Raw genomic sequence first — 24,741 nt, 5'->3', positions numbered from 1 at the left:
GAAGTTCATTGGACACCCACGCTAACCCACATGTCTCTCTCTTTGATCCTGCAGGAGGAGAACATCAGGATCATGGAGCCTGGTGATTTAGTGGTATGCCTCATGGCTTACAGGGAGCAGGGAAGATGAAGAGTGTGGCAAAGATGCTTGGCTTGGCAAAGGGAGGAGCATCTTCCTCAAGGTGAAGGGGCGGCAGGGCCTGCTGAGCACGCAGCTGAAGATCCACAGAGAGCCATCACGTGTAGGCACCTCACTAGACCCAGGATCTATAGATGGCACCTGTCATTCCTGCAGATGAGTGAGAACCAGTGTCACCAAAGACTGCGCATGTCTAGGAAACTGGTCAGTCACATATGCCAGCTGCTGCCACGGGTTTGGCACCACAGGGACATGGAGGGCATCCACTGCCAGTGTCCGTGAAAGTCACCATTGTCTTCAATTTTTATGCCAGTGGCTCCTTCCAGGGCTCCACAGGTGACCTGTGTGGAGTGTCACAAGCCTCCACACACAAGCGTATCCAGGGGGGTCACAGATGCCACCATCACAAAGGCACAGAACCTTGTGCATCTCACCCAGGATCAGGAAAGCCAAGAAGCAAGAACACTGGGATTTGGGCAGATCTCAGGTTTTCCACAGGTGCAGGATACCATCGACTGCACTCAAATGGCGCTTAGATCTCCATGGCAACAAGCAGTCAACTATGTCAACTGCAAGGGTTCCACTCGCTGAATGTTCAGTGGGTCTGCGACCACCACAAACGCCTCCTGCAGGTCTGCGCACAGTTCCCAGGGAGCGTCCATGACTCCTACATCCTTAGCAGGTCTCAGATCCCTGACATCTTCCAGGATCCACAGAGGCTGCAGGGTTGGCACCTTGGGAACAAGGGCTACCCATAGAGGACGTGGCTGGTGATGCCTGTGCAGCGGCCTCAGACCGCAGTAGAGCGATGGTATAATGAGACTCATGCTGCAACCCAGACTTTAGTGGAGCAAACAAAATGCATTTTGAAAATGAGGTTCCGGTGCCTCGACAGGTCCAGTGGAGCACTGCAATACAGTCCCCAGAGGGTGTCGTGCATCATCGTAGCTTGCTACACACTACACAACCTGGCGCTGCAACAGGGGGTGGACATGGCTGAGGAAGAGATGGAAGAGCTGCTCGTCTCTTCTGATGAGGAGGACATCAAAGGGGATGATGGTGATGAGGTCCTCGAAGGCGAGGATGCCAGCGATGAGGCCATCGCACTGGCCAGACGAGGCAAGCGCCCTCAGGAGGCCCTCAGAGCCACAGGATTCATGGAGGATGATTACGAGATGCTGTGAGGACAGTCCTGACATCCTCACCTTGCATCTGTGAATGTTTGACTCCTGAGTGGCTGATGGCAGCGCACATACTCTCAGTGCTTCGGCCAGTGTCATGGAGATGCAGCAGAGGCCCTAATAGTCGCTAGATTCCAAGAGGATGATGATGTCATGCAATGAGGGCACTCCATAGATCTTCACATTGTCTCCATGAATGTCTGACTCCCATGAGTGTCCTCAGCCCAACTATCTTCAGCTGCTTCAACTATGACCTTTCTTCCATCATTAGGTCAGAAGTGGAGATGTTCGCTGATGATTGCACAATGTTCAGCATCATTCACGACTCCTCAGATACTGAAGCAGTCCATGTCCAAATGCATCAAGACCTGGACAATATCCAGGCTTGGGCTGACAAGTGGCAAGTAACATTCAGGCCACACAAGTGTCAGGCAATGACCATTTCTAACATTAAAGAATCTAACCATTGCCCCTTGTCATTCAATGACATTACCATCACTGAACCCCCCACTATCAACATCCTGGGGGTTAACATTGACCAGAAACTGAACTGGACTAGCCATATAAATACTGGGGCTATAAGAGCAGGTCAGAAGCTAAGAATCCTGCGATGAGTAACTCACCTCCTGACTCCCCAAAACCTGTCCACCATCTGCAAGGCACAACTCAGGAGTGTGATGGAATACCCCCCACTTGCCTGGATGAGTGCAGCTCCCACAACACTCAAGATGCTCGACACCATCCAGGACAAAGCAGCCCGCTTGATTGGCACCACATCCACAAGCACTCACTTCCTGCACCACTGACCCACAGTAGCAGCAGTGTGTACCATCTACAAGACGCACTGCAGGAACTCACCAAGGCTCCTTAGACAGCACCTTCCAAACTCACGACCGCTACCACCTAGAAGGACAAGGGCAGCAGATAGATGGGAACACCACCACCTGGAAGTTCCCCTCCAAGTCACTCACCATCCTGACTTGCAAATATATCGCCGTTCCTTCACTGTCGCTGGGTCAAAATCCTGGAACTCCCTTCCTAACAGCATTATGGGTGTACCTACACCACATGGACTGCAGCGGTTCAAGAAGGCAGCTCACCACCACCTTCTCAAGGGCAACTAGGGATGGGCAATAAATGCTGGGCCCAGCCAGCGACGCCCACATCCCATGAATGAATAATTTAAAAAAATAATTTGGCTGAGGGCAGCTCACTTGCGCTCTGTGATCAGGGTCACTTCATGGAGGCGCAGCCGTGAAACTTTAAATGCACCTGATCCTTTGTCCACCTTCAGTACCTGTCCCCTTCAGGAGGACAGCATCACCGGTCACATATGCTGAAGAGATGGGGTGCCAGCCCCACCTCAGAGGTGCTGAGAGCACACAGAGAGAATGACGGAACTCTGTGACACCTACCCACAACATTCTGGCAGCAATGACCAGCACCATCGAGGTGCAGGCATCAGCAATGTGTCCAGGGAGTGTGAGGCCGGACCACGACTTTGGTCTGAAGGTTACACTCTGCCCAGGGAGGAGGCCCTGGACTGAGACACCTGCCTTTATCTTGTGCAGAAAGGTTTCACAGCTGAGTGACACGAGCACTGCTCATCAGAACAAGGAGCCACAGGAGACATTCTTGGGAGTTTATTTATAATAGTGAACATTATGTACAAGGGATTCAAACTGGGTGGCATGAGGCAAATGCCTGGCTAAAGATGTAAGCCTGAGGCCTGTTGGTAATTTAGCCCTTGGAGTATCAATTGCATGAAACCAGCAAAAGGCGAACATCAAGTGTGCAATCCCAATGTAGGTCATTACTCTGATGTTCCTCCAACCTGCACTCTGCTCAATAAAATAATCATAAACACCAGACAGCATGAAGCATAGATTAACCAGAACGTTGGCCAGAAGGTACATTTCTGAGGAGAGAACTGAGAGTAGGCAGAAAAGCCTAAGAGATTAATTGAGGTTTTCAAAATGATAAAATGCTTCTACACAATGTAAAAGAAAAAGCTTATATCATCTGTTTGGGGTTCACTGAACAATTTGAAACTGTCAAGAGGGTAAGGAAAGAGAAATTGGGACCAATTTCATTACAGGCAATTTTGGACCATGGAATACTTTGTCACAGAAAGTAGATGGTGCAGTGATATATACATGATGCAGAGGAAGGTAATGAGCTATGGTAAGAGAGAGCAGGGCAGTGAGAATAGAAATTGAATTACTCTTGCAAAATATCAGCACCAACATTGTGGCTTAATGAGCGTGTGGTAAACTGCTGCACCTTTGAAACTAGTGGTTCTCAAATTCGGCACCCTTGGAAACTTAGGGGTCTTCAGAGACTTTCCACGATTGTCCACGATGCAGGGCTAGCCTTCCAGGTGGATGACTGCCCGAGGAACCATGGTCAAGATTAAGCAAATGAGCTGCAATCACATGTTTGTTTCTGCTCTCCCCGTGCTCTTGTTGTTCCCGGATTCCTGCTCTCCCCGGGTTCCTGCTCTTCCCGAGCTCCTGCTCTCCCCGAGCTCCTGCTCTCCCCGAGCTCCTGCTCTCCCCGGGTTCCTGCTCTCTCCATGCTCGTGCTGTCCCTGGGTTCCTGCTCTCCCTGGGCCCCTGCTCTCTTGGGTTCCTGCTCTCCCCGGGTTCCTGCTCTCCCCGAGTTGCTGCTCTCCCCGGGTTCCTGCTCTCCCCGGGCTCCTGCTCTCCCCGGGTTCCTGCTCTCCCCGGGTTCCTGCTCTCCCCGGGCTCCTGCTCTCCCCGGGTTCCTGCTCTCCCCGGGTTCCTGCTCTCCCCGAGTTGCTGCTCTCCCCGGGTTCCTGCTCTCTCCTGGCCCCTGTTCTCCCCAGGTTCCTGCTCTCCCTGGGTTTCTGACAAGGATATTCAGATTCTGCAGCATGAAGCAGACATACTCATCTCACTGATATATGACAATCAATATGTCTTCTTAAAAGCATTATTTAAACAATCTGTAAATGCATCATAATTATATTATGAGCATTATATCTCATTATAATTTAGGTAGTGGTGGGTGGGGTGGTGGAGTTGTTGGCTATCGTACTGACTAAGGCTAGCACATGCTCAACTGCAGGCAGCCATTGCTGAAATGATTTATTTACACCTCCCCAACAGAGAGGGCAGCAGAGAGGTTAATATAATAAAATGCTCCGATCTTGCAATATACTACACTCCCTCCCCACTTAAAAAACATACATTGAAATGCAAAATGTTACATGTACATACATTCCCAGAACACAATGTGACTAAACCACTACAATACCTAAAAATTTTGCAGGTTGGTTTGCGTACTTGTTTTGACTGTAATCACAACCAAATTACATATGACCAATTGTACCAGAGTAGTTTATATGTTAAAAAAAGAGTTTTTTCCTTACCACCAGTATGTGTTTAACAAAAATATCATTTGACAAGAAATAATGAAAAGAACAAGTTTTTTTTTCTTCCTTTTTACATTCTTTCAATTAACCTATCTGGCTTCTTTCTCCACTACAGGGGTAAAGGGGTGGAGTGAGGGGAATGGTAAGTGAGGGGGTGAGGGGAATGGTAAGTGAGGGGAATGTGAGTGAGGGAGGTGAGGGGAATGGTGAGGGAGGTAAGGGGAATGGTAAGTGAAGGGGTGAGAGGAATGGTAAGTAAGGGGAATGGTACGTGAAAGAGGTGAGGGGAATGTTGACGGAGGTGAGGGGAATGGTAAGTGAGGGGAAAAGGGAACCTGCAATGGGAAAAGTTTCAATAATCATTGTGCTAAGTGGATCAGGATGTTCAGTAATCTGACAGTGATCCTTAAACACATGGACACTCACACAGACAGATACATACACTCACACAGGCACACGCACTCTCACACACCACATACGCATACACTCACACAGACCATGCACACAGATACATATACTCACAGACACACACACAGATACATACACTCACACAGACAACAAACAATTACACAAACACACACTCAAACAGACACACACTTAGATGAGAGGGGTGAAGACATGGTAGCTAAATTTGCAGATGACACAAAGATAGGTAGGAAGGTGTGTTCTGAAGAGGACATGAGGAGGTTGCAGATGGATATAGATAGGTTGAGTGAGCAAATGGAGTTTAATGTGGGAAAATGTGAAGTTGTTCACTTTGGCAGAAAGAACAAAAAGCAGGGTATTACTTAAATGGAGAACGGCTGCATAATTCTGAGGTGCAGAGGGATCTAGGTGTTCTAGTACATGAGTCACAAAAAGTTAGTATGCAGGTACAGGAAGTAATTAAGAAGGCTAATGGAATGCTATCCTTTATTACAGGAGGGATTGAACATAAAAGTAAGTGTTTTATGCTTCAGTTATACAGGGCATTGGTGAGAGCGCACCTTGAATACTTTGTGCAGTTTTGGTCTCCATATTTGAGGATGTAAATGCATTGGAGGCGGTTCAGAGGAGGTTTACTAGATTGATACCTGGAATGAGTGGGTTGTCTTATGAGGAAAGGTTGGTCAGGCTGGGCTTGTTTCCACTGGAGTTTAGAAGAGTGAGGGGTGATTTGATTGAAGTATACAAGATCCTGAACGGCCTTGACAAGGTGGACGTGGAAAGGATGTTTCCTCTTGTGGGTGAGTCCACAGTGAGTGGGCACTGTTTTAAAATTAGGGGTTGCTCTTTTAGGACAGAGATGAGGGGAATTTTTTTTATTCTCAGAGGGTTGTGCGACTTTGGAGTTCTCTGCCTCAGAAGGTGGAGGAAGCGGGGTCACTGAATATTTTTAAGGCAGAGGTAGATAGATTCTTGTTAGGCAAGGGAATCAAAGGTTATTGGGCGCAGATGGGAATGTGGAAATCAAAACACAAGAAGATCAGCCATGATGTTATTAAATGGTGGAGCAGGCTCGAGGGGCCGAATGGCCTACTCCTATTCCTAGTTCTTATGTTCTTGCACATCACATGCACAAAGACGGACGATACACACACACACACACAAAAGGCTTACTTTATATAGCATCTATCAGGACCTCAGGGCATCCCAAAGCGCTTCACACGATTAATTATTTTTGAAGTGTAGTCACTATTGCAAAGTGTTAATGATCAGATAATCTGCCTCAGTGACGTTTGGTGATGAGGGATTAATTGTACCGGGGAGAACTCCCCTGCTCTTCTTCACGTCAACCTGAGAGAGCAGGCAGGGTCTCGGTTTAAGATCTTACCCGAAAGGCATCATTTCTGACAGTGCAGCACTCCCTCAGTACTGTATTGGAGTGCCAGCCTGGATTTGTGCACAAGTCACACCCACTACTAAAAACACAGGAATACCAGTCACAGAGTATTGAGTTTTATTTATTTTTACATTTTCACCAGAGTCTAAAGCTTTCTTTACAGATGTCACACCATGAAACCACCTTTCAAAAGGTAGAAATAAAGTCTAGTAATCTTTCCAAGGCATCACTTCGGCCGGGAGGTAGCAACATTATGACAGCCCACAGTGGGAATAAGCTTATGTTAAAATTCTAAAAACAAAAGGCAAAATTAACATTTCCTTGTGCCTGTCAGAACTGAATAGCATTTTGGTAATTAAAAGCTGAAACATTTATTTTTAAAACGCTAAATTGGAATAAGTCAATTCTATTTTCAAAAAATGCTACTTCACAAAACTATACCAAACTGCCCGACAGCCAATGAACTCAGAACAAAGCCTGGATTGTCGCTTTGCGAAGCAGGTTGAAGAATCAGGAAGTTCACAGTCTCTGACAGCGATGTACTAGTGGAAATGCTAAAGTGATTAACAGTCACAAACAACAAGCTAATTAGCGTAAAGGTACTTTGGTATCTACATTATTAACACACTCATGCACACAAAACGCCATCACAAGTGTCCAATTATTTGCGGGTGAGAAATTTAATCGGCTTTTCAGCTCAGATGACCCAAGGTTGCAACAAATGTCAGAAGTACTTTTCAATCATTGTAACAAGTTTGCTTCAGTTGGTTCCATCAAAAAAAAAATTACAAATGACCAACTCTCACATTGCACTAAACTCCACCCAAGTGAATCTTTGAATGTTTCAGTTTTTTTGAATGTTTCTGCTCTGAAGTACAATCAGAACAAAGCCTCTGCACAGCTGTTAACTTAGGGATAATGTTGAACCCCCTGTCTCAGAGCAACTCTTGGCTCGTTATGTCCCATGTTGCTTTCCACTCGGGCTGGCCGTCCAACTTTGCGGTTTTCCTCATTGATCTGGGAAGTTTCCGTTGTTACAGCCTGGAACCCCGTCACAATATTGGCCACATGGACAACATGGACTTTATTGGCTGTTTGCTTCTTCAGGAGACAAGTGAAGACTTGTTTGAATCTCTTGCGAAAATGCTTCGATATCAAAGCGTACACAACGGGGTTGAGGCAGGAGTTGGCGTAGGACAAGCAGTGTGAGACAAGCCTGAAGGCATACGTTGCCTTATTAAATGGGAAATAACCAAACCAGAAGCACATGATAACCACGTGGTGGGGCAACCAGCAGAGGCAGAAAAGCACAGCAACAATGATAATCATTTTGGTCACTTTTCGCTTGGCTTTCTTAGATTCTGAAATGGTTTCAATGGGATCCACTGATGTCCACAGGTACTTGATTGTTCTGGTGTAGGCAAGACTCAGGATTGTAACTGGGATTAAGAAGCCAAAAACAAAAGAGGAAACGTCCATTATTTTTCTCTTTTTGTCTTCCCAGATTGGCAGACAGATGGGTATTCCCCTGTAGCTCACTATCTGGTAGTAACTCAAATATGGTCCAGCCAAGATGATTGCCAATGCCCAGATTACAGCAATGGCAGCTGTGGCATTTCGTGTTGTGCGGAGATCTCGGGATTTCAAGGGGTATCGTATGGCAAGATATCTACAAAAAGAAACCAGGGATTTGACAATATCATTATTGCTTCATCAGCCTTTCATTTTATTCCATCAATTATTTGAACCGTTTACAAGCTTTAAGGAAAACTTCCAGGGTCTGGAAACCACTCCAGGGTCTGAACCCACTCCAGGTTCTGAACCCACTCCAGGGTCTGAACCCGCTCCAGGGTCTGAACCCACTCCAGGATCGTTACCCACTCCAGGATCTGAACCCACTCCAGGTTCTGAACCCACTCCAGGTTCTGAACCCACTCCAGGGTCTGGAAACCACTCCAGGTTCTGAACCCACTCCAGGGTCTGGAAACCACTCCAGGTTCTGAACCCACTCCAGGGTCTGGAAACCACTCCAGGGTCTGAACCCACTCCAGGATCTGGAGCCCACTCCAGGATATGGAAACCACTCCAGGATCGTTACCCACTCCAGGATCTGAACCCACTCCAGGATCTGAACCCACTCCAGGGTCTGAACCCACTCCAGGGTCTGAACCCACTCCAGGTTCTGAACCCACTCCAGGTTCTGAACCCGCTCCAGGGTCTGAACCCGCTCCAGGGTCTGAACCCACTCCAGGATCGTTACCCACTCCATGATCTGAACCCACTCCAGGTTCTGAACCCGCTCCAGGGTCTGAACCCACTCCAGGATCTGGAACCCACTCCAGGATCTGGAACCCACTCCAGGTTCTGAACCCACTCCATGATCTGAACCCACTCCAGGTTCTGAACCCACTCCAGGTTCTGAACCCGCTCCAGGGTCTGAACCCACTCCAGGATCTGGAACCCACTCCAGGATCTGGAACCCACTCCAGGTTCTGAACCCACTCCATGATCTGAACCCACTCCAGGTTCTGAACCCACTCCAGGTTCTGAACCCGCTCCAGGGTCTGAACCCGCTCCAGGGTCTGAACCCGCTCCAGGATCGTTACCCACTCCATGATCTGAACCCACTCCAGGTTCTGAACCCGCTCCAGGGTCTGAACCCACTCCAGGATCTGGAACCCACTCCAGGATCTGAACCAATTCCAGGGGCAGAATTTCACACCTCACGGGCCAGCACGAACCTGACCTGATCGGGCATAAAATAGCGCCAGAAGACATCAGGCAAGTGTCCCTACATCATTCCACACGTGCTCAATCTTCAGGTTGGTGGGCGTGCGTGGGTGTCAGAGCTGCACACACCATCAATTAAAAGGCCACTTAAGACCATTAAAAAGCTAACTAATCCATATTTTATGTTGCCCATGTGATTTCACACTCGTCGCATGGGCAAATAGGGCAGCCCACATTTTGCAAAACCTCATCCAAGAGCTGGATTAAAAAAGTCAGCAACATTGCCATTGTGAGTGCCATTGTCAGCTCTGAGCTTCATTGTTAGCATTTCCAGGCTTCATTTTAGGACTTCTTGGAGTCTCCAAGGCCCCTGGAGGATTTTGACCATGTTGACCCTTCCAGATATCAGGCAGCCTTCTGACACCCTGGTAATGGGGATTGTGCTGCAGGCACCTCCTCTGAGGAGGAAGAGAGGGGCAGAAGGGGGATGAGATCAGGAGTCCCAATGCAGCTTCCATGGGAGTGACCTATGGGAGGAGAGGTGCAAGCGCAAGGGGTGCAGGGCCAGCAGGTAGCCCAAGGCAGAAGGGTCTGCAGAAGACGCCACTGTCCTGCTGCCAGGGTTTACAGGTGGCGATGCAGCTAGCTCACTATGTTCGAGATGCAATGCCGAAAGGGTCTCCACCTCTCAAGGGAGACTGTGACCTCCATTTGTCAGATGATAGGCCCTGAGGTGATCTCCAACTGTGTGGGTGGACACCCCATGCCAGTGGCACTGAAGGTTACAGTGGCCCTCAACTTCCACCCCTCCGGCTCTTTCCAGGGGTCAGTGGGGGATCTGTGTGGAGTCTCCCAATCAGCTGTCCACAGTAGCGTCAAGCCGGTGACAGAAGCTCTGTTCAGGAGGGTAATGACATTTATTAATTTCTGTATGGACGAGGCCAGCCAGGCTGAGTGAGCCAGAGGCTTTGCAGCGATTGCTGGGATCCCCCGCATCCAGGGTGCAATTGACTGCGCACATGTGGCCATCAAGGCACCAGTGGGTGAGCCCGGTGCCTTCATCAACAGGAAGGGATTCCACTCCATGAACGTGCAGATAGTGTATGACCAGGACGCAGATTCTGCAAGTCTGTGCAAGGTACCCTGGCAGCTCCCATGACACGTATATCCTTAGACACTCCTGGCTGCCAAGGCTATTCAGTGCTCCAGCCCGACTGGATGGATGGCTGCTGGGTGACACGGGCTATCCATTGAAGAGGTGGCTTCTGACGTCTCTCCACCATCCAATAACAGAGGCAGAGCAGCGTTATAATAGGAGTCATGCCTCCACAAGGGCGCTGGTAGAGAGGACCATAGGTCTTCTTAAGATGCACTTTCGATGCCTGGACATTTTAGGGGGAGAACTACAATATCAGAGCGGGTGTCACTGATCGTGGTTGCATACTGCGCTCTCCAAAATCTGGCACTGGCAAGGGGGGGACCGACTGGAGGAAGAGGATCTTGAGGCAGCTCCACAGGCCACAGAGGGTGAATCCAGTAGTGAGTCAGAAGAGGAGCACGGTGAGGTGAACGCTGAGGGTGTGGAGGCAGACCTCTGTATCCTTCAGGGAGGCAGAGACACCAGGGACACCTTGATCCAACGCTCCTTCAGCTAGGCTGCCAAAGATCTGCTTCCACCTCATGCCAGGGCTGCTGTGACCATCCTGGATGTCTGAAATTACCTTTTCATTTGAACCCAAAGTCCACTTAGTGCCTGTGCAATAAAGTTTAGAGACACTCACATCCAGCATTAAATACTGGCGTACCCTGCAGCAAAAAAAAGGTGAAGTATACTCAGGCCATTACAACAAAAACAAAGTTTATGTACTTTTCACAATCAAAAAAAAAATTAACATCACCATCTCTGGTGTTCATTTTCACACCAGTAAACATAAACAAAACATTATAGAACAGAAGATCACCTGTGACCAGTCTCTCTTGTGCTCATGGTGCCTTAAACCTACATCTATCAGTGCTACGTCTTGGTGCTCCCCCCTCGCTGGCACTGGGCATTGGAGACAGCCTACTGACTCTGCTGTCTTGTTGGCCTTGATGACCCTGGCGGTCATCCTCTGGACAGTGGACCCTGCGCTGGCCCCGCCTGGGAGGGAGCGGCCAGTGCCACAGCTGGCATCTCCCCAGTTATCACAGCCTCACAGTCCCTGGCAGAGGGGCGGAGGAGCTGCTCCCATCTTCCAGAGGGTCCTGAGAGGAGCCCGCAGAGATGACAAGCAGCTCATGCGCCAATGTTCTGGACCTTCTTGCTTGCCATTGATGGACAGGCACCTAGCTGGGTGCCTCATTCATCTCCCACACTGATACTGACCACCTGATGTCTTTGCCTGTGTGAGGGCTTGCAGGTCCGAGCGCAACTCCATGAGAGTTGCCACTCACTTAATGGAGGAGGCAGTGTACTTGGCGATGAGGGTCAACACAGTGCTTATGCTCCGCATGGACTCCTGCACAACAGGGACCATGGCACACATACCCTCATGGATCTCCACCAGATCCTCCCGCACAACCCGCTGGACATTCAGCATCTGCCGCCTAATGGACAACTGTAGAGGCTCATCATCTGCCTTCGACTCAGCATCATCCTGGTCTCCAGCAGTCCTCCGACTGCCAGTGCCCTGGGCACTCTCTGCCTCCGCCTGCACCTCAAGTGAGTGTGAAGTGCCCTCACCGCTGTGCACCGAGATTCTAGCCGAAAATCCAATGTTCACCGAGGTGCTGGTATCTGTGGAGGTGCCTGGTTCAGACAGCGGGTGTGACGCAGATGCAGCTGAAACCTGGCGGTCCTCTGACGTTAGGGGTTGCTCTTTGGGGTCCTGAGAATGAGTGCATGCTGGTAAATCTAGGGGAGAACAAGGACATGTCATTAGTTTAAGTCATCACACTGTCATCGTGCTTGACAGGCACCCTGGTGAGACACTGGAGATCTGCATCACGGTGCCATCAATGATCAATGGGGAATCCAGTTTTAAGGGTCCTATCAATGAAGAGACTACACAAGAATGTTTGCACCATACGAAACTCTCACCTCTTTGCACTGCACTCTTACCTTCGTTTGACACTCCAGGCTCTCCACGACCAGCTGAACAAGGAACGTGGCGCCTCTCCAGCTCCAAGGCATCCTGCTCAAATCTGGTCAGGATTTGGAGATTTGGGGGGCCTCTGCCTGTCCGTGACCTCTCATGTTGTGGGCCGTCTTCTCCTGAAAGGAAACAGGAGCATTGAATAGTCCACTCTCTACCCGCAGCACCATTGCAGCCTGGCCAACCCCACCTGAGGAACATCTTGCAGGGCACATCCGAATCATGGCCCTCAAGCCGCAAGGCACTCAGTCTAAGCAGCCAGGGCTCATCCCCTTGGTCAGTTCCGGTGTCATTGACAATTGGCACTCAGGCTCTAACACCCCTGAGTTGTAAAAGGGGTTGGCCAGCCCTTAACACTTCACCACACTGATCCAAGCCAACATGGTACTCACCCTTCCCAAGCAAACTGGGTCGTTGAATCTTTTGCGGCACTGCACCCATGTGCGCCGTACAATGACGTGGCTGCTGACCTGGGCTGCCACCTCCTCCCAAGCTCTTTTGGTCTGATGCAGTGGTCTCCTCCTTCCATCTCTGAGGACGAGGGTGTCCCTCCTGGCAGCCACCTCCTCCAGGAGGACCGCGAGGCACTCGTCCAAAAACCGGGGGGGGCCGAGTGCCCACCCGACCTGCCTTCCTGCCTGCCGTCTCCTTCCGTTGCTGAGGCCATAGCTTCACTCTGCAGACTATTCAAGAAATGTTCTTCCCTGGCTGCCTTCAAGGAGCTGTCTGGACCGTTTTTAAACTGCCCACCGAGTCGCCATTGGAGCCGGCACCCGACCCCGCCCGGCACTTCCCGTCCATTGGGAAGCCGCTGGGCGGATATTAATTGGCCAGCCAGCGTGAAATCGCGGTCGTGGGCTGATCGCAGGTGGGGACCTGTTTCCTGACCTGTCCCGGGTTCGGCGATCGCGCGCACCTGCCAAGGGAAAAATTCAGTCCCAGGGTCTAAAACCCACTCCAGGATCTGAAATCCACTCCAGGATCGGTACCCACTCCAAGATATGGAACCCACTCCAAGATATGGAACCCACTCAGGATCTGGAACCCACTCCGGGATCTGGAACCCACTAAGGGTCTGAACCCTCTTCAGGATCTGAATCCACTCCAGATTCGGTACCCACTCCGGTATTGTAACCCGCTCCAGGATCTGGAACCCACCCCAGTATCTGGAACCCACTCAAGGATCTAAACTCACTCCAGGATCTGGACCCACTCTAGGATCACAGCCAACAAGATGGCAGTCCTGACAGGATCCAGACCCTCTTCCCTCTCCAATGCTATCCCTCACCAAACTGCAGGCTCCCTGCATGCTTCTGGGCAAGCTGCAGCCTCTGTTGGAGTATTCCCTGTCTGCCAGTCAGACTGGCTTTTGGACATAGAACCTGCTGGAAAAGAGATGTGCTCTGTAGAGTCAAAACTCCAGAGCATTCAGAGAAGCCTGGACATCTCCCCTGCTCATAACTCAGTCTCAGTGTAGTACAGGAGCTCATTTGGCTCATTGTGCTTCAGTCCACATTTTTCAAAAAGCTATCTGATTAACCCCGCTCTCCTTTCTCTTTACTGTAAATTGTAAATCCCCCTTATCTATTTACTCAAAGATTCTATTGAATCTGCTTCCAGTGCATTTCAGATCATCGCAACTTGTTGAGTGAAAAAAGACACCCCAGTTCACCACCTATTCTTTTGCCAACTATATGCCAGTGTATCAATGGCTCATGGAGAGTCCCAGTTGTGAAATTATGTCCAAGGAACATTAACAAATTGGATTTGTATGAATTCGCTGTTAAAAAGCTGTAACCATGTGTAATAGTGGAGACCATTTCCCACATATCAGTATTGTAGTTAGGTGCTGCGCAGCATTCCCTAAATAATCTTTATTAATGCCGATTATCTGCTTCCACCACTCATTCAGGCAGTACATTCCAGATCAAACAAATCACTGCCTCAAATATTCTCATTTCGCCCCTGGTTCTCTTGCTAATTGCTTTAAGTTTGCGACCTTCGGTTATTGACCCTCCTGCCAGTGGAAACAGTTTCTCCTTATTTAGGCGATGAAGGTCCTTTATCATCTTGGACACCTCAATTAAATCCTTTCTTCACCTTCCCTGCTCTTAGCAGAACAATGCCAGTTACTTTAATCTCTCCGCATAACTGATGTTCCTCATCCCTGGTGCCATTTTGATGAATTTCCCTTGAACCCTCTCCAAGGTCGCAACATCCTTCCTAAAGTGTGGTGCCCGGAATTGGATGCAGTACTCCAGCTGGAGTCTACTCGTATGACTTGTTTCGGTGCCATAAATTCTATTTGCCTTTGGGAGGGCAAACCAAAATAAAACTAAACCAAAGCAATCTTTAAAAACTCTGCAATGTTGAAGCAATTCTAGAAGGTGTTAGTAACAAAACATACATATGATATCCCTCCGTTAGTTACTTAGATTAAAATGCATGAATACATTTAGAATATAAGGGCAACGGCATCGATCTCAATGACTGGGAGGAGGTTGCTACCATATCGTTCAAAATGATGACAGCTTGTCCATCAATCTTCGAGTCACAAAGCTGAGCGGCAGCAGAGAAGGAAGCAAATGGAAGCAAATCCTGCACTCTGGAACCCGCTACCTCATGGGATGTCCTGCGCCATGTATCCAAAGATCCCTGGGTTGAGAATCGGCCTGTTCAGTCACATGAAGACCCATGGACTCGCGGCCCGGAGTTGACGTCATCCTTGAATTAAGGGGCAGCCGACAATGACCAGGGATGCGTGGGTATGCATATCAGGAAAAGATTGATAGGCCTGGTCACTTTTCTCTTGAAAAATGAAGGCTGAGGTGTGACCTCGTAGAAATCTTTAAAATTATGGAAAGGGATACAGGAGATAATTGTTTATGTTGGAATTGTGCTGCAGTAAAGCACATGCTTTAAGTTGGTAATCAAGAGCAGCTGTCCCCATTTGGGTAAGTATTAGGGCTTCATTACAAGAGTATAAAAAGGTATTCACACTGGGTGTAGGGGTGAATTTGAAGGGTCTGTGTCTTTACTCTGCAGATTTGGAAATAAACCTGTCTTAAGGTACAGGCTGGTTTCAGTCTCATTCTTTCCTCAACATACATATATTGGATTTAATATGGTAGCAGAGGATGAACATTAAGCTCCGGTGAATGGTTGTTGAATAAGAAGTTTTTTGTCTTTACCCTCTGAGAGTAAAAGAAGCATACTGCTCCTGACAACCTCAATTACAGAATGATAGAGGGATGCAGTGGTGTTGCAAAATCTCAGGCTTTGGCTACCCACTGGTTTTTTTTCAGATGCGGAACCATATCAACAATGGAAAAATGAAGTTGAAATGTGGACATGTGATATCGCGTTATCCCGGAGGATGCAAAGTGTGGCCTTGGTTTTGTCATTATCTGCAAAAAAGTAAGATTAGGAGTAAAGTATTTTCAGAATTGGACGTGGTTGATTTGGATACTGAACATGAATTAACCCTCCTATTACAGTTTTTGGATAAGCATTTTAAAAAGGATGAGTTGTTGGAAGCATATGAAGTACGGTCAACTTTTGATAGACTTAAGAAAACAGACAATCAGTCAATGGAAGAGTATAGTATGGACTTTGATAAGTGGCAGGAGTGACTGAAGAGGAGGTGGTTAGGGCCAGGGAACTGGAAATTGTTGATATGACGTAGATAAAAATAAATATTAAAAAAGAGGTAGAGAAAGAGGAGAGAGTTCATGGTCTGAAGTTGTTGAACTCAGTGTTAAGTCCAGGAAGCTGTAAAGTGCCTAGTCAGAAGATGAGGTGCTGTTCCTCCAATTTACTTTGGGCTTCACTGGAACATTGCAGCAGGCCAAGGATGGACATGTGGGCATGAGGCCAGGATGGTGTGATGAAATGGCAAGCGACAGGAAGCTCTGGGCCATGCTCGCCGATAAACTGAAGGTGCTCCGCAAAGCAGTCACCCAGTCTGCGTTTGGTCTCTCAAATGTAGAGGAGATCACATTGTTTCCTAAAATGTGCAAAGGCCGCTTGACCTTTATACCGACTGTAAGGCTGGACAGGCAGCGAAAAATTGAAGTTAATTAATACTTTAATGGCCTTAATAGTCCTTCTAATTGTCAGCAGGCGTACTGCTGATTCCCGTGCGCGCGCCCACTGACTGAACCATCGCGCGACTGCACGTTGACGTCGGGACGCTCATCCGAAAGTCATTGTGTTTCATTTCGCGCTCAAGTGCGTCGGGCATGCGTCTGCCCGCTGAGCTGAAAATTCTGCCCAATGAATTGGGATTGCAAGTCTAAGACAAATGCTGGAGAAAAAGGAAATTTCTAAGCTCTAATGGGTTGATACAATCCATCAAGAGTTATCAGATTGTTTCACCAAAAGAAACGCTTGCAGTGAAAAATTATTGGGGGTATTAGAAGACGGATGACTCAGGATGTGAATTTTGAAAATGTGTGACTTATTTCTCTGTCTTCAGTTTTTTTTTGCCTGAAAAAAAATGCACTTGTTATTTTTCCCTTTTAAAAAAGGGAATCTGTTAATGTTGGAATTGTGCTGCAACAGAGCACGTGTTTTAAGTTGGTAATCAGAGGCAGCTGTCTCCAACTAGTATTAGGGCTTCATTACAAGAGTGTAAAAAGGTATTTACACCGGGTGCTGGGGGGGGGAAGTGGAAGGGTCCATGGCCAGGATCATCCAGCCCCATCCAGGATCATCCAGCCCCATCCAGGATCATCCAGCCCCGCCCGTCACCAAGATCTTCCGGTCCTGCCGGAAGTCAATGGGCTTCTAGCTGCCTCGCCACCTCCCCACGGCGGGTCCTGCTAGAGCGGGGCCAGAAAATCCCGGCCTGTGTCTTTACTCTGCAGGCTTTGGAAATAAACCTGTCTTAAGGTACAGGCTGGCTGTAGGCTCATTCTTTCGTCAACATACAAATATCGGATTTAACAATAATGTTTCTTCTTGTGGGGAAGGGCATCGAAGCCATCAAGACTATCACTAAGAAATTCAATCGGGAATTCAGAAGGAACTTCTTTACCCAAAGAGTGGTGGGAATGTGGAGCTCGCTATCACAGGGAGTGGGTGAAGCAAATAGTACAGATACGTTTAAGGGAAAATTAGACTAACGTATGATAGCAAGGAATAGATGGTTACGAAGATAGATATAGATGATGAAAGATGGGAGGAGGCTCAAATGAAACATAAATATCAGCATGGACTGGCCTGTTTCTGTGCCATATATCCTATGTAATAAGGGTCAAAATCCTTACTTTTAAAAAAAAAATGTATTTGTGGGATGTGGCGATTTGTTACCCATCCCTAGTTTCGTTGAGAAGGTGATGATGAGCTGCCTTCTTGAACCGCTGCAGTCCATGTGGTGTAGGTACACCCACAGTGCTGTTAGGAAGGGAGTTCCAGGATTTTGACCCAGTGACAGTGAAGGACCGACGATATATTTCCAAGTCAGGATGGTGTGTGACTTGGAGGGAAACTTCCAGGTGGTGGTGTTCCAGTGTGTCTGCTGTCCTTGTCCTTCTAGGTGGTAGAGGTCGTGGGTTTGGAAGGTGCTGGAGAAGGAGCCTTGGTGAGTTGCTGCAGTGCATCTTGTAGATGGTACACACACTGCTGCTACTGTGGATTGGTGATGAAGGGAGTGAACGTTTAAGGTGGTGGACAGGGTGCCAATCAAGCAGGCTGCTTTGACCTGGATGCTGTCGAGCTTCTTGAGTGTTGGAGCCGCACTCATCCAGGCAAGTGGAGAGTATTCCATCACACTCCTGACTTGTGCCTTGTAGATGGTGGACAAGCTTTGGGGAGTCAGGAGGTGAGTTACTCTCCACAGAATTCCCAGCCTCTGACCTGCTCTTATAGCCACAGTTTATCTGGCCATTCATGTAACTATATGCTTCTTATTAATATCCACAGCAAAATTTCAGTTTGAACTTCTAACAAAATAGTTTGGTCAATTTTCTTTTGCTTTCACTACCCAGGGCATCAAAGGGGCAGAGTGCTGAGGAAGAGGGGGTGGTGGGCAGTGTGTCCAGGAGGCGAGAGTGTCAAAGGTTGGCCGGGGGGTGGGGTGGGGGCAGAGTGTTCTGACATACTCTTCTGACACTTACCTATTCAGAGATGTGTGAAGCATCAGTTCCTGTTGGATAAAGTATATTAAACATTTATTCTATGATCATATGGCAGTGCCCACATTCCCACTGAAAAAGCTCTGCAGTTTACTGTTAAATGGAACTCCAAAATTGAGCACTGAATACTTAATGGAAGATTTGGTGAGATCTTTCTGCTTTAAGCCACTCATTTGAGAATCAGTCATAAGTCATCCAGAAGTAATGTCACCAAAATTTGCTGCACTCAGTTATCGTCATTTAAAGGCTGTGACTGAAACTACCAGCAATACACAATAAAATTAAATCAATACCACCCTCTGGGTCAGTGACAAACAGTCCTAGTTTCTAAAGATATCCCACAAAGGTGAAAGATGACAATCCGGAGAATTGAAAATGCTGCCGCTTCTGATGATAACCCCGAGAGCTCACACTGCAGGTGAGCTTATTATCATTTGTACACTGTGATTATGTCTGCACAAAATAGAATAGATAAAGCATCATTATGAATTTCACTGTGATCCGTGAGAATCTTCAAAGTCAAAACGTTCACCCGCAACATTTCTGGTAATTGGCAAAAGGACCAGAGGGCAAGCTGAGATTTTATTTTACAGAGTGAATTATGATTTGGAAGGCACTGCCTGAAAAGGCAGTAGAGGCAGATACAACAGTAATTTTCAAATGGGAATTAGATAAATACTTGAAGGAGAAAGAAATTGCTGGTCCATGCTTCAATTACTCTACTCTAACTTCTAACCTTTGCCTATGAACCATTGTCTAGTAAAGAAATTCCTCCTTAATTCTTTATTGGATTTATTTATGACTATCCTGTCCACCTAGTTTTAGACACCTATACAGGTCAAAACATATTCTCTGCATCAGAGAATGGCAGAGATTAGGAGGCAACAGTGGGGGTAAGAGACCACATGCAGCTATTTTGCAAGTGTAGTTTCCTGGAACACCTGACTTGACAAATGTTACAATACACATGATACAAACAATACTGGGAGCAGACTTACCTGTCAACAGACACAGCAGACAATGTGAAGCTGCTAGCATACATGGTGAGGTATATGAAAAAGTGGACCACTTTGCAAATGAATGAGCCAAAGAGCCACCCGTCCAGGGTGTAGATGGTGGCTTGAAAGGGAACACAGAAGATAATAAAGAACAGATCAGCTATGCTTAGGTTTAAGATAAAGAGATTGGTTGTATTGTAACTCATCTGTCCATTCCTCAGTAACACTGCCAGAACAAGCCCATTCCCTACGGTTCCAATTAGGAATATTAGCGAAAAGATGACTGGAACAATGATGCTCGCAGGCAGAAAATCCAGATTTTCAGAGACTTTCCAGTCATCTGCCATTTTGGCAGCTTGTTGTCCGGTAGGAGGCTTTAACAAGTAAATGTTGATGAAATTCTGCAAAAAAACATTTAACAGTGGAATTAAAATAAGCATTGACAATCAGCTCAATCTTACAATGATTCTTTTCCAGTCATATTCATTTCTGCTTTTTAATAATAAAAAACCTTCAATGCGTCAGTGAGAAATTAACTCATTCAGTGTGATATTCAGTCATGCAGAGCAGAGGGTCAGGTTTCATTCCCACTCCATATTCAGTTAGCTGACTTCAAGTTGGGATACCTCTATAATTAGCTCAACATCATTAAACTAAGAAGGGGAGAAAGCAGCTGAGATTCCCACACCTGACCATTATCAATACACCCCTACTGGAAAGGGTGTGTGCGCGCGCACGCGCACAGATTTTGAGTAAGGATAAGATTAGGCTCAGCTGTGATGCCTCCCCCAGTTAAACAGCCTTCTGAAATGCAATGCCCTGGCTCGCTCATAGAGCATGGCCAATATGGCAAATTGCTGGAAACCATGCAATGCCGTGGAATTGTAACTCAAGAAGAATTAATCCCCCTTCAGGAGAGGAGAGAAACAGGTGGAAACAAATGGGGAAAGAAATATTGAAAATCACAACCGCACGCTCCAACAGCATCTCTGCGTTTATTATTTCTGCAGGATTTTAAACTTAAATGATGGTATTGAAACCTTTCATCTTAAGGAAATGTTAAGGTTCTGTGTATTTGTCAAGAACTATTTTACAACATACTCCATCAGGGAGCTAACACAAAAGCATTATGTACACAAAGTTGATTGCAGTCTAGGGTAACAAATTAAATTGAAACACATTGTTAGTTGGTTTGATAAAGAAACCCTTTGATTTGCTAACACCTTTTCTCACTTACTGATTTTGCTCGATAATTTTCCTCTCATTTCTGCCCCTCCCTTTCCTCACGTTTTAATACTGTTAATCTGCAAAATCATTTATAATAATGAAATCAGCAGAAATTACAGATACAATGAACCATTCAACAGTGATGAATTTTTAAAGTCAAAGAGGGTGACTACTAAATGTTTCATTATTAACAGCCACATGTTAGTGTAACACCACACTGTCAGAGGACAGTCAGTCCAGAACATGTAGACCACCAGCCCCCGCACCCAGCTTTGAGTTGATCCTGCTGGCTAACGGTGAACTTCTGAACGAGGTCATGTACCGGTAGCCGGTTAGGGTGGACTGAGTGCTTACTGTCAGGCTTCAGTTAACCTTTGTCCAGCATTTCACATCATATTTTCCAGCTATTCTGGTGAGTGACAATCACACCATGCTGAAACCCGAGTCTCCTCCTTCATATTCGGGCTCCAACAATTCACTTAAATTTTTCTGTTACATAACATATAGAACAATAAAAATAAGATACCCATACCCACAATTTGAAATGGGGAAGCTGCAGTAAGAAATACTGATGTATTCAATTGAATAAGAGTTGTTTTTTTTCAATCCCTCATTTTATTTTTCCATCTTCAATCTCACCACAATCCTATCTCATCTGTTAATGTGATTTACATGCAGTAACTGATTATTGGATTACATTACTTTGGTTACCTAACTGCTATCAGTGGTTTCACCTACCTGTACATGTTTTACAACGAGGTACCTATGTTGATTCTATATATGTATTTTTAATCTTTTTTTTCTATTGACTGTTCATGTGAATCTGTTTCCAGCTCCCTCTCCATATCCAGATACATAGACATATGTTTTACTTTTATAGCCACACACAAGTAGATAGGTACAGTTAACAGTTATACACATATAGGTACATCCACAAAAATAGATGTGGACGACACACAAACACATTTCTACATATGGGCATGGAAAACATATACACTGAAACATACAGACTTGTATTATACACATTTACATGCATATATGCTTACATACCTATACATTGAAACATACAGAATGATATTCACATATACATACACACACATATATATATAGTGCTCATGCAATTACCCATTCAAACAACTGATTTTTTTCAACAAAACAATTTAAATTGTAAATAAAAACCCAAATTAGTATCTTTGTTGAATAAAATATATATATTTCAGTCTAATAATCACAATTTGAGACCAAGGTGTGGAATCCAACTTACATTCAGAGGTATCCTTCAATGAATTTAAATTCAATCAGTCAATATTCTGCAGGTTGTATTCAATCCGCATGAAAGAGCCCTTCAGAGCACTGATGTTGCATTTCACTTAGATTCCCAACATCCTTCTTTATTGAATACTGCTTGGGTGTTCCGTTCAGTAGTCACATTTTCATTCTAGCATATTATTGGAGGAAGAAGTGCCTGGTCTTTCTCAGTGGGACTGAATATTAGCCACAGAAAGGAGGTACACTCACCTTTCAGACTCATCTTATGCTGAACAGAGGGAAGGCTGAATCAGAGCACTGATGAAACAGAAAGCAAATCAGAATTAACTCCTTCACTGGTACATCACTTCACACATCCTATCTCGATGGGCTGAATGGTCTCCTTCTAAACTTTAAAGATAATATTGGATCAAGCAGCATCTTATTTTAATGATGGCCATGTCTGCGATGCCAATGGGCTCACTAATTTTTCACTTCACTTTAAAATGTATTTTCTTTTCTCTCAAACCAGGTTATGCATGATTCCTAGTTCAGAAGATAGAGCAGGCAACTTGCTCTCAGCCTTTATTTGAAACCGGCCTTAGTTCATCTCTGAGATTGTAAGAAAGAATGTTGTGAAGGTGAACTCTACTAATCAACTTCTTTTATCTGTAGCAGTGTACCCCTCATTAATACAATGCCACACCCTCCTGATCAATGGTTCAAATCAGTAGTTACTTGTGTGTGAAAAATCCCAGTTTATGAAATTATGTCCAAGGACCATTAACAAACTGGATTTGTACAGATTTGCCACTAAGAAGCCATGCAACAGCGGAGATCATTTCACACTTATTAGTATTGCAGTCAGGTTTTTTTCTGTTGCCTAGAATTTCCTAATAAATAAATTCTTACTAATGCTGATTGCTTCAGGCAGTGCATTCCAGGTCGTAACAGTTCACTGTGTAAAAACAGTTCTCCTCATCTTACTTTTGCCAATTATCTTAAATCTGTATTCTCTAATTGCCAATCCTTGTGCTAGTGGAAACAGTTTCTCCTTATTTACTCTATCAAAACCCCTCATTATTTTGAATTTCTCTGTTAAGTATCCCCTTAACCTTTTCTGCTCTAAGAACATCCCCAGTTTCTCTAGTCTCTTCACATAAATGAAGTCTCTCATCCCTGGCATCATTCTGGTAAATCTCTTCTACACCCTTTCTAAGGTCTTTGTATCTTTTGTAAAGAGTGGTGCCTAGAATTTTTCCAATGTACTGGTCTAACCAGTGACTAATTATCAGTATCCCATGCGGGGGTGCTTTAATCCCATAGGATGGGTGAGAAAGGGGAGGTGAGAAGGGTTAAATGTAGTTAGATGTGGACTTAACAGTTGTTGGCCAGGATTCGCTGGGCTCGGAAAATGGCTTTCCAACATTGCTTGTCTCTCAGAAGGAACAGGAGGGTTTCATCCTGCCCCCTTGCTAACCTGCCATGGTCGGCTGAATCCTCCGCAATCTCTCCCTCTGTAATCTTTCTCCACTGCCCAGAGTCTCTCTTCTTCTGCAACCACTCCCACCTTTTGCTCCATTCTCAGTCAGTGACCTTCTACAACAGACCTTGCCCCCCCCCCCCCCTCCCTCCAGCAGTGACCAGCCTCTCAATCTGTCCAGGATCCTATATGCTTTTTTAACAATCAACTTGTCCTGGCACTTTTATCTTTTATGAACTCCCAGTTCCTGCGCCTCATTTAACATTGTACCATTTAATTTATATTGGGTCTCTGCATTCTTCCAAAATTCATCGCTTCACACTTCCATGCATTAATTTCACTTTCTGTCTACCCATTTCACCAATCTATGTCCTCCTGAAGCCTGTTACCATCAATGTTTACAGTTTTGTCTCATCTGCAAAGTTTAAAATTATTTTGTTTTATCCCCAAGTCCAGATCATTATAGGTATTAATACCATAGGCAACATTTTGTATCATATATCATCTACCTCGTACATGCCACGAAGTATTGCCCATTCCATTGCAAATTTGTTGGTGGTTTATTTTACTTTTCCAAATTCCTTCAAGAGCCTTTTTATTTGTTCCAAGATCATACAAGTACTGTAGCAGCATTGTCCTCTTGGCTGCCATGTCCTAGCAGGTGCATTTACATCCTCTGAAGATGATGTTCTGGAATGTCAAACAAAGGAAGAGGAGGAGGCCATCCAGCCTCTCGAGCCTGTTCCATCATTTAATGAGATCATAGCTGATCTGTATCTTAACTCCATCAACCTGCTTTTACTCCAAAACTTTTCCGCCTGCTTCCTGTTAAGTGTCTGGGATGAAGTTACGGAAGGCTTTGGTGGGAGGGGAAGAGATTGGGGCAGGGAGGCCACGACTTTTCTCCTGGGGTTGGATGAATACTTCTGCTTCTCCCAGTCCCATAACAGAAATGTTTTTACTTACCTGGAGGGTCTCTTCATCCTGAGAAGCCTACTAATGGATCTGAAAATGATGAAAAATGAGGTATTGGGATATGACAAAAGTAGTTTCCATCATTAGATTGCTTTAGACAAAGCATTTTATTGAAACTTGTGAACCAACAAAGAGGGTAAATCAGTCAATGAAAAACTTAAACTAAGGTGGGGCGGGAAACCTTTCCCAGGCTATCTGAAACAAGCCAAGTACAAATGCCATGTGCTACCTTGCTTTAGCTCCAGATGAGTTTTCCTGTCCTTGATGATGA

At 46.1% G+C, this 24,741-nt stretch overlaps 1 protein-coding gene across 1 annotated transcript; it reads right to left on the bottom strand.

Annotated features, from left to right (window-relative positions):
- Positions 1–3,643: 3,643 nt before the first annotated feature.
- LOC144669311 (galanin receptor 2b-like) lies at positions 3,644–23,594 on the bottom strand. The gene is made up of 4 exons (XM_078531670.1): positions 23,493–23,594; positions 19,538–19,938; positions 7,466–8,207; positions 3,644–4,180 (listed from the first exon to the last, which is right to left on the bottom strand). The coding sequence occupies exons 1-4, from the start codon at positions 23,592–23,594 to the stop codon at positions 3,644–3,646; spliced, it is 1,782 nt and encodes a 593-aa protein (XP_078387796.1).
- Between the last annotated feature and the right edge of the window lie 1,147 nt (positions 23,595–24,741).

The sequence above is a fragment of the Cetorhinus maximus genome, chromosome 29, assembly GCF_964194155.1.
Source record: "Cetorhinus maximus chromosome 29, sCetMax3.hap1.1, whole genome shotgun sequence".
In the NCBI taxonomy this organism is placed as follows: domain Eukaryota; kingdom Metazoa; phylum Chordata; class Chondrichthyes; order Lamniformes; family Cetorhinidae; genus Cetorhinus; species Cetorhinus maximus.
This window is presented reverse-complemented; position numbering and strand designations above follow the sequence as displayed.